The sequence below is a fragment of the Idiotropiscis lumnitzeri genome, chromosome 10, assembly GCF_059441095.1.
Source record: "Idiotropiscis lumnitzeri isolate Australia: NSW breed Sydney's pygmy pipehorse chromosome 10, RoL_Ilum_1.0, whole genome shotgun sequence".
NCBI classification, from domain to species: Eukaryota; Metazoa; Chordata; class Actinopteri; order Syngnathiformes; family Syngnathidae; genus Idiotropiscis; species Idiotropiscis lumnitzeri.
Genome location: NC_142400.1, coordinates 17,392,552 through 17,403,302, shown reverse-complemented (window position 1 = coordinate 17,403,302; position 10,751 = coordinate 17,392,552). Strand labels below are relative to the sequence as shown.

General features: G+C 41.7%; 1 protein-coding gene across 4 annotated transcripts; it reads left to right on the top strand.

The window, feature by feature from the left end:
• Positions 1–49: 49 nt before the first annotated feature.
• Positions 50–10,432, top strand: pnisr (PNN-interacting serine/arginine-rich protein). 4 transcript variants are annotated; one of them, XM_088307151.1, is made up of 12 exons: positions 50–149; positions 607–700; positions 786–926; positions 4,997–5,238; positions 5,536–5,698; positions 6,725–6,915; positions 7,023–7,160; positions 7,235–7,334; positions 7,856–7,909; positions 8,248–8,442; positions 8,553–9,639; positions 10,117–10,432. In XM_088307151.1, exons 2-12 carry the CDS (start codon positions 613–615, stop codon positions 10,148–10,150), a joined length of 2,433 nt encoding a protein of 810 aa, XP_088163277.1. In that variant the 5' UTR covers positions 50–149; positions 607–612; the 3' UTR covers positions 10,151–10,432. The 4 variants fall into 4 exon arrangements, with proteins under 4 accessions (XP_088163277.1, XP_088163274.1, XP_088163275.1 ...); XM_088307148.1 differs by having other exon boundaries at positions 786–959; XM_088307149.1 differs by having other exon boundaries at positions 74–149; positions 592–700; positions 786–959.
• Positions 10,433–10,751: the final 319 nt, after the last annotated feature.

Here is a 10,751-nt window from a genome sequence, read left to right as displayed (position 1 = left end):
AGCAGTTACGACCAAATTCAAAATTGTGTGCCAAAATAAAGTAGTGGACAGGAAGCAGCGGAGTGCAATTCACGCTTGCTTGCAGCAGCTTGCTCTCCCACGGCAGCCATTTTGAACCACCAGCGCTTCAGCTCAATTGTCCGGGAAAGGTAATCTTGTGTTTTTTTCCCCACAAATTAGTATGATTTGCGCTTCTACCATTGCATCATTTAAAGGCGTAAAGTGAACGCAAGGTAAAAATTGACAGCGGTTAAGCTAGAAGGGCAGTGGCTCAGTTTGCCGTCGTTTTGGTTTAGCTAGAGCGATCTCTGGTTAGCTTGGTTGAGCTTCCGAACATATATCCAAATTCGAGCTTCAGGCCTTTTAGTGTCTTAGTCGGTCGTTATTTTAATTGCTATGCAGTCACTGTTTTCTTTCGTAGAGTGTGCCTTTCCTTAATGAGCTGGGATTAATTTACCTTTAAAACGCCTTCCAGTCTATTGTGGCTAATTTTAGCACGACGCTAGTGTTCGTTCCATACGACTGTATGATGAACACCACAGTCATATTGGCCCCAGCCAGCAACACTCTCGTGGTGTAAATGTAATTCAGGTTTGTCTATTGTAGAGAGCAATGTGGGATCAGGGAGGCCAACCCTGGCCGCAGTGGCCTCTGAGCCAGCAGCAGTGGATGCAGTCTTTCCAGCATCAGCAAGATCCAGGTCAGTCAGCAAAGCACTTCCTTCCACTGAAATGTAGTGCCAATGAGTTTGATGCCTTTATTGCATGATTGCTGTCTTTGCATAGGTCAAGTAGACTGGGCTGCCCTTGCACAAGCTTGGATAGCGCATAAGGAGTCTACTGGATCTGAGCCTAACATTCAGCCCAATGGACAGGACATCCCAGGTCTGGAACCACCTGCACAAGGAAACCATCGACCCTTCCAAGGTGACTCTGCTTTTGGCAGAATGTGGCAGCCAGGTACATGTCTATAAACACAATTAGATAAATTTAAATACTGTAATTTCTTATTCTAATATAATTTTAGTTTCAGCCTAATTTACCTTTTACACGTTCAGCCTAATTTACCTTATAAACGTGTGTGATCCAAATAAGGGCCAGGCAGGATAAACAGATGCAGCAGGGATGAAAAGTTTTGTCGTTTGAAATTTTCTTTAAAGAAACTGAGATATAATTTCTCTACTTGGATACCACCACAAAATGCAAATATTTCAGGCACAACTAATCTGCTGCTGTAGGAATTGCAACAAAGTAGGTCAGGACCTATGTAACGCCAACACAACAAGGTCCGACATTAAAGACTAGTGTGAAGTAATATCAAAAAATGCTAAATGAAATCAAAGCAATTAAACATCATATACAAATTTAACTAACAGTAAGATTGACTCGTGATTATTTTTCCAAGAGGACGTGGCATGTTCATCCAACTAATTGAAATTCTCTGACACCACACGGTTTTCAAAATTGATTGTAATCACATCCACCCTTTGCAAACCTTTTTTCGTTTGACATCTTCAAAGGGTTTGTCACAAAAAATCAAAGTGAATCGTAAATCAAAATGCCACGTGTCAATATTTATACAGCATTAATTACTATTTTCCCATGCATGCTACTGTGTGTAACAAGTGTTTTTTTTTCAATAAAACAAAATATGTCTGACATTCCATGCTAGATAACATCAATGATACTAATATGTTGCAATTTAGCTAGTGGTTTGATTTACTTAGAGCTTGCAATGTGGTGATTGGACCAGTTTTAAGGTTTAATCTTCCAGCCATTCCACTTTTGTATGACAAAGGTTCTCCAGGCAGTCTTCTTGGAAATGACTATCACAGACAAACACCTGCTGAATGGTCAGTCACTGGGAAGGCCAGCTTGGATACATTTGTCAGGCGTCCCGTAGGCTGTTCGGGTGGGCGTATATTAAGTCTCCAGGGGTGTTACGTGGGTGACTGGCGACGGTTTGGAGAACATGTACGACTTTGAAAAAAATTTTTGAAAAAAATGAAAGCACATTTTCCAACTTCAACAGTTGTTCAGCCTTTAGTGGGATAGGATCTTAAGAGAGCAGGAATGAACATGAATGCTCACAGATGGATGAATGTAGGAAAGCACAACTTTGGGGGCGTATTTGCCAAGGAATTAGCATAAAGATTCAACCTAATGTGGGAAAAACTGCAGCGCTTTATAAAGATCAATGCAAGCAATCATTTTAAGTGAATACAACTCAAATTGCTGAATATTCGATATTCCAAAAAAAAAGAGCACGTTATTGTCATTTAAGTAAATTTTTTTTTTTCATTTATGTACTGGCCCAATGAACTTTGGAAGACCCCACACAGCAATGTAATGTCCCCGGGCCACGGTATATCTAGAATCTTGCACATGTTGTAAATTGTAAATTGTCATTGGGCAGAATTTGCATATCCTCAAATATCACTACTTTTCCGGTGAGAAAAAAACCCAATACAAAACACCATCTTGTTTGAGTTACCAAACATTGCTTTGTTCAAGTTGTCACTACACCTTGTATTGCTGTCAGATACTGTTGCACATTTAATATGAACACAACAGCACCCAAAGTCATGCTCTGTAGGTGTTTAAAGTAAATGTTAATTTATTACGCTGCCATCGATTAAAATGGTGGAATGTGTCACTGGGTGCCAGCTGCACATAATCATAGTCTGTGCTCACCCTCATACCCTAACGACAAAAAAAAAGGCTTTAAATCTTGATAAAAGCAAACAACATGTTAAACCATCTTGACAAAGGCTTTTTAAAAGGTCTTGGAGCCATGAGAGATGCAATCAGATGACTAACTATGTATTAGACCAATATTAATTTGCACTCAAATTTACTGTCATGGTTTATGGGCTTCCTTCTGCAGCGAAGCATTATACAGTTCCTTTTTTTAAAACAATTTGTATTATTAAATATTTTTTGTTGCTGACTAGCTGGTTTGCCACTTTAAACACTGATAGCATGTCGACGATTCGAGAGGATCTAATCTACTAATCACGGTTTTGTCAGTCATTTGGAATCGATTCCGGTTTGCATCATCAGACCGTGAGGAACACGCAGTCTGCTGTTAAGTATGGTTGGAGTGGGTTTAGAAGCTGTTGAAACCAAAACGAGTAACAATTATTTTAGCATGTAAAATAAAAGACAGCAGCATTGTTTTTGCGTGCACGACATGGAGCAAAAACTCACACTAAGAAACAGATAACATGAGCAGAATTATTAAACATATATTTACTTATGACAAGGTGGCCAGTAATGAAAGAGTTGATTGTTGTAAACTTTGTCAGTTGCCCATTGATATATTGAAAAAGCAGTTATATAGCCACATAGTCGACATATTCCCCAGCATTCTGTTCAATGTCACATTCCATGTTTACTCTGAACCACTGTGTGGATGTTTTACACGTCATGACACGACCACCATATTTCCGGTGATGTCCAGTAGCTTAACAATAAGAGAGCATCTGGAAGTTTATCTTCACAGTATCTTTAGCTCTCTCTCTCCAACTGTGCCGTCAAAAAGGTTTTTAGTGGGTGACAATGTGACAAGACTTGTGAAAATAACACAAGATGAAGTATAATAGATATGGGTAATTCTTAACCAAAATGCAAGAAGCTTGAATTTCACATTATACTTAAGAGATCATTTTGACCATGACAAAAAGAATAAAGCACTAATGAAAAAAGTGTTCAACATGCAGGGATAATTGTCATGAGGCTGTGATGATAGTTTGGAGTGGTTGCGTTTTAGTAGTTGAATAAATACAAAGTTTTCAAATCAATTAATTGTCTTCGTCATGATTTCAATATAAAGCAATATAATCCTAATTATTATGATTGTTTTCCGTCCATCTCAATTTATCACTCTTACAGTGAATAATTGTAATCTGAATATTTCCTTTGCAAGTCGATTTATAGTGTGCCCTTAATATTTTAAGTGTGCTGTAACTGTGCTCCTTGTAAGTTTGGATGCCGTAATATGAGCTGAACTACTGCTTTCATCCAATGACATTGTCACTTAAAAATCATTCAGATGGGGCTACTTTGTGTTCCGCCAAGGGAATTCCCAATTGCTGCTGTGGCTGTTGCACTGAGATTTTGTGCACATAGAACACATGTCAACATTTTATTTGCAACATGTTCGTTTGTTGTCTGTTTTTAACAGTAATTGAGATATCAACATGATCGCAAAAGGTATCCTTTTTAATTCCCCCGAAGTTATGCCATTTTTCTATTGGAGTTAATTGTATTTACAAAACATTTGCAGGTTATCTGAGTTGGTTATTGGATCATATGGTATTATTTAACATTTTCAGGATTCCCAAAAGATCACATTTTTCTATTTCTGTTCCACCTTTCCATTTCCGTAATTTCATTTTATTTAACATGGCAGCACTGGTTAATTGATGAAGCTTCTTTTCCCATGTACCGATTCTACTCTGAAACAGCCTGGCTCTGGTCGCTTTTCCTTAGGTGCCTTTTCAAAATCTCCTCCGAGGTGCTTTTAAAATGGAGGCCAAGGAGGGCTGTCATGTCACTGTCATTCTTTTGGCTGACAGATTTCTTTGAGTGATGTGTCAAGTAATTCCATTGCACATGCTTATTTCCTGGTTTGAAGTGAGCGAGACGGAATACAGTATATACAGGACAAATGCCAGTGTCTCCAATAACAGTTGAGGCTTGCAGGGTTTAGTTGATCCTGCGCCTTTTTATTAGTGCCTGTTTGGGCCAAGTGAGACCGGGGCAGTGCAGAGCCAGGCTGTTCTGGGACCTGTAATGAAAAAGCAGCGTCCAAGAATCTATCTTTGGAGCATTTTATCTTGCCAGTTGATCATTCATTTCTCCTCTCGGTACGTGAGGTAGTGGTAACATTTTAGTTCATTTGAATGGATGGTGTGAATGAAGCAAAGGCGCATGCTCTTGTTTTTCCGACCACCTCAGTTTACCTCATTCATGAAGTATTTTGTCATGAACAGAATGGGGAATGCATGGCCAACCGCCACCGCCTCCTCCACCACCTCCTGAACAAACCTGGATTCCTCCGGGCTCAACTCAGATGGATGTTGTGAACCCCAGTGAAGATAGCAACAGCCAGGACAGTGCAGAGTTCAACTCTGAAGCGCATCGCGGGGTCTTCCCCCAGAACAGCCATGGGTATGGGGCACAGCCCGACAGCTACGCCATGGCCCCCATGGCCATAAACCAGTTTGATTATCAGGTATGCAGATGATGCAGTAAAAATTGTTGAAGCATTTGGGTTTTCCATAGAAACATTGCCAGGTGCAATCATCTAGGTGTATCAGACATTGCCTCCTTGAGGCAGTTGGCATGTTGAGGATCCGGCATGGTTTGGTATTCTTTTTATAGCTTTCAAACCAAAGCTGTAACCAGCACAGTCGTGAGTCATTTTGGCTCGTAGCATTTCAGAAGATGACGACCACAACCCAGCATTCAGCATTTCAGACCTGTGATTACTTTAGGTAACTTGGATTTTTTTTGTTGTGTCTCTTCACAGCATGGAGCTGCTTCAGCTTTTCCTCCGCCACCCTCTGGGTTCCATGCCCCATACTGGCAGGGTCCCCCTCAGAACAGACGGGATGCCCGACCACCTGGCTTCAGGGACCGACCCAGATCCCCTATCCAGCTTCCTATTAAACAGGAACCCCCGGCACCACTTGGTAAGCCCCCTCTTACACAAAATCAAAGATGAAACTGCAGAATAATTTTCCTTATTATTACTCCTATGACTTTGAATAGAAGTAATTTTCTTATTTGTATTTCCTAATTAGTATGCAATGCGCAAATCGAGGTTGGAATACCAACTCATGGAATGTTGAGTGGATAATAGTATACATATCGGTATACAAAGTTAGTTCCAATGGCAAGTGTGTGATCATAGTTAACATTTTTGGAACATAAGGCGCACTTAAAATGCCTACATTATCCTCCAAAATCCACAGAGCTCTTTGCAATGCGGGGCGACCTATGTAGGGATGGATGTCGGCTTGTCAGTTCATCGCCTTTAATTCAAATTCCTTCCTATTAGGACATTGACATTCTCTGACATTCTCTCCTAACATCTAATTGCTATCAGACGTCTGTTTTCGTCATACCGTAATTGGAAGAACTTCCTGCTTTTGTGTCACTGGTTAGACCCAACGTAAGCCGAGCTTTGCTGGTGGCACATTTCCTATATTAAAATGTAGGACCAGACCGGTGGTAGGTAAATGACAGAGCCAGCTTCAAATAACTGCCGTGACCGACCACAAAAGTGCATTGACTTGTTTACAGCTGTTCAACTGCCACCCAAGATAGCATTTAGCATTAGCCAAAATAATAACACAACCACTGGTCACCAGATTGGCTAGTGATGTTCAAACTTTACCCTCCTCTGCTTGAAGCAACAACCCCCGTGTCGTTGTAGGGCGAACAAGAGCAAGCGACACACGCGGCACATATCTTCATGTATGGTCTGAACCTAAAATAATAGCCCTAATCCTATTAAATAAATGCATGATACAATTAGAAGAAACTACTTAACATGCTTCACAAAAATAATGTGCCTTATGACCCTAGTGTGTTTTGTGTATAGATTTTTCTTTTTTTAAATGTACCCGCCTAATAATATGGTGCACCTAATGGTACGTAAAATATGTTCCGTAGTAGTATGTCGCACGCTCATTTGGACCTCTGACCATCTCCAGATGCAGTGAAAAGGCGTACACTACCTGCCTGGATCCGAGAAGGGCTAGAAAAGAGGGACCGAGAAAATCAGAAGAAACTGGAGCGAGAGCGAATGGAGAAAGAGCGTGCAGAAATGTCAAAAGAGGATGACAAAGAGCACAAAATGGATGAAGGGGGTGATGGGCCACATGTCCCCCGTAAGAGTAAATTTGTAAGTAGACATTTTTTTGGGGGGGGGCGCCATGTTATTATAGAAAAATATTCTTTTTTGTTTTAAATGATGATGTAAGATATTGGAGGTGGTTCTGTCTTTATCAGGACAGTGATGATGAAGCAAATGAAGACAATGAGGAAGAAAAGCCTCCTGTAAAAAAAGAGTTTGCTGTGCTGAGTCCATCGCCTCCTGCCGAAGATAGTGAGCAAGAAATGACTGAGGAGGAAAAGGAATTCCAGATGGTTTGTCCCACATTACCGACAATGTCATAATTAGGAGTGTGTGAGTGACTGCATTCCTGTTCTGTTGTTTAAAGATGATCATCACAAAAACACTCCTCACGGAGATCCTTCTGGAAGTCACCAATGAAGAGATCCTGCATGTGTCAAAAGAAGTCCACCGCAAAGCAACACGAGGTCTGCTCAAGTCTTGTCCAGCTAATGCATTATTGTTTTTCATGCAAATTGTTAAAATTTGAACTAAATTTAAGACATGCTCAATAGTCATGTCTAGAAAAGTTGCAGTGGCTGAGCATTAAAAGGGAATATGATATAATTGGCATTTACAACCATTCTCTGCTAATGCATCAGTGAGAGGTGAGCATTTGAAAACCTGTTGTGGTCCATGGCACTTAAGGTCCTGCTGCCCAGCAGCCACCAACGGATAGGAGCCACGTGATGCACTAGTGCAGAGTGGTTCTTTCCCTCGTCTCAGACTGCTTTGATGTGGATTGTCTGACGGAAGTTTGTTTGTTAACCCTCTCTCTTTTCTCCCATTCTTTTTATTTTTTTCTCCTGTCACCAATGGCAGCTCGTGTGAATAGTGCTTTATCTGTCAACCCCCACCTCCCCACACCCAATCTCTAGCGACTCTTGCCTTTGAGAGAATGGCAATATGTGTTTTAACATGTTGTTCCTGTTGTTGATGTGAATCAAAGCTCCTGCAAAACAGCTGGCACAGTCAAGTGCACTGACTTCTCTGACTGGTCTCAGTGAGTATCCATTTTTTTACAGTGGGTGGGAGGGCAGGAACATAATTTTTTATTTTTTTTATTTTTATAGTTTGGGGGAAGGTGTCTGGGCAAATCATATCACCCAAATATTCAACTTAAGATGTTACTGTTCAAGTAAATCTCTCTGTTGTTTTGGGTGCAGTTTTGCCCCTTTTTATGATAAAAGCATGCAAAACAATACCTTTGTTTGGTCTTAAGTTTTACAAATTGCCTCTAAATTAGACTTTGGGTTAAGAGTCATGGTTTCACACATGGGATGAGAGATCTTGATGTTAATCCTTGCCCAGCACTAAAACATGGGGCTTCTGTTGTGGCAGGCGGGCTGGGTGACTATGGTTCGGAGGAGAGTGCGGAGGAGGACGACCGCAGCGCCCGGGGCTCAGAATCCTCCGACACTGATGAGGAGGAGTTGCGCCATCGTATCCGGGAGAAGCTGGATGCCTTCTATCGCAAGGAGCGAGAAATGCAACAGCTCCAAGAAAAACATGCACAAGATGCTTTGCTTGCTCGCGGTGAGGCCCTCAATGTTTCATTTGATTACTTGTCGTCACATCAGTTGTAAATTCACTACTACTCACTCTACTCATTAATAATGAGTGTTTTCTTATTTTTGTCTCGACAGAAGAGATGGTGAAGGAACGATTGAGTAGAGAAAGGGTTGAATATAATGAAGGCCAGTCAGAAAATTATCACAAAGAGGAAGTAAGAGAGAGGGAGCCAGAGCCCTTGGTAGAGAGGCGTAGGTCGCGCAGTGAGGTTGAGAGTAGTGAGGGAAGGCATTCGGCAAGGGGGAAGGAGAGGTCAGGCAGAAGTGGTAGCGATTCACCAGCCAACGGTCACAGCAGCAGCTCTCGTTCTTCCTCCAGCCGCAGCAGCAGTCGGTCGTCCTCTTCATCTTCAACATCATCTTCTCGTAGCTCCTCGCGATCCTCTTCCCCTCGAAGGAAGAGGAGACGTAGTCGTTCTTCTTCCCATAAGGCTCGGCGGCGTAGTCGCAGCCACAGCTCTCGTCGACGTCGTAGTGAAAAGGTCCGGGACAGGAGGAGAAGCAGCGTGGAGCGAAGAGCGGCACATCGCAAGAAAGATCGCAGTGATTCCAGAGAAGGAAGGAACCGCAGGAGTATCTCCAAATCGAGAGATTGGGGCAGGGCCCGAGACAGCCGCAGTCGCAGCAGAGACAAGGGCAGGGAGAAGGACAAAGACGGGGATAAAGTAAAGGACAGGGACGAGAAAGACAGGAAAAGAAGCAGGGACAATGGTCATAGCAGCAAACACAGGCAGAAAGCCTCTGGCAAAGATGAAGAGAGGAAGCGAGATCGAAGCCGTAGCCATGAGAGAGACAAAAAAAAGAAAGATAAAGATAAGGAGAGAGACTCAGAAAGGAAGAAGGAGAAACCGAGGACTAAAGAAAAGACCAATTCTTCAGTTAGTGAGGAAAATGGCAAATTAAAGAAGCGGAAAGAGATGGACTCTCACGCTGACACACAGGGTGACAAGTACTGCAGGCAGGAGAGCAAATCCAGTAAAAAGGGCTCAGCCAAAACTAGCAAGAGATTGTCCAACTCAGATTCTAGCAGATCCCCTACGCCGGAACTTAGTAAAGAAAAGAAATCGAAGAAATCCAAACGTAGTCGATCACGGTCAGTGGAAAAATCTCACAAGTCTGGTAAGAAGGCAAGCCGCAAACACAAGTCTAAGTCGCGATCAAGGTAGTATTCACTTTTTTTTTTCTCTTCTATTCTTATTCTGTGTTCTCATTGTATGTCTGATTGTGTTTTTGCTCAAGTCATCTTAACCAACAATTTTTAAATCTTAGGAAATTATCCTTTGTTGGACAAATGTTTTGAGAAGCTGGCTATCAAATGCAATTTGTGTAGATTCCACATTGGCCCCAAGTTGCACTGCTCAGGCCTCTTCTGCAGTGTACCTTGCAAACGTTATGAAGCTAGACATCTTTGGGGACCATTTTGTAGGGCAAAGGACATCCACACCTCAGGTCCCACACCATGTTTTGCAGGGTAGACGTTCAGAAGAAGAATTTGTGAATCAAATGTTTGTTTTTCTGAGAATGTCTGGTGGGTGAGGCAGTATAGTTGTATACTGCATGTTACTGTTTTTTTTATTTTTTTTTTAAGTCTGCGTGAACGTATCAGTGCATTAATCTATTTTTGTGCATCCTTTTTCAGGTCGGCTTCCCCCAATCGTCGTAGCAGACACTGAGGATGTGCTTCCCCACCTCTAAATTCCAAAGTTCAAGTGGCTTGTCTCATTATAGAGGCAGTTGTGTAGGTGGTCATCCCTTTACAATTCTTTCTCCATTGTAAATATGTTATTTTTAAGTGTGTCTGAGCAGCAAGACTTGACTAGTTCAAATTCTTTCTTGTATCATTAGCAAAGCATAAATAACCCTTGGCTGAAGTTACCGTTTTAAATCTTAACAGGATTCACAGATTTCTCCACCAAACGTTATTGTAAGATGTCCAATAAAACTATTTGTCCTTGTCTTGCCTCATTGATCTCTAATCTTGACTCGCATTAGCATGCATATTGTATTCATCAATTTAAAATGTAAAACAGAAAAGATGTGGTAGTCGTCAGTTGTGTATTTGTGTGGTGTTTTTTTTTTGTTTTTTTTGTCTGAGGTGGCAGTAGTGCGCATGTAAGGGAAGTACTTTGGAGTTTTGAAACGCGATGGTCGCCGTCTGAGTCCTGCTGCAGAAAAAAAGAAAGATCTACAGTAGTTGGTAGAGTGATGCCAGCCTGATTCATGATCACTGTCAAGGTGCCCTTGAAGAAGGCGATGACCACGATGTCTTCTCTA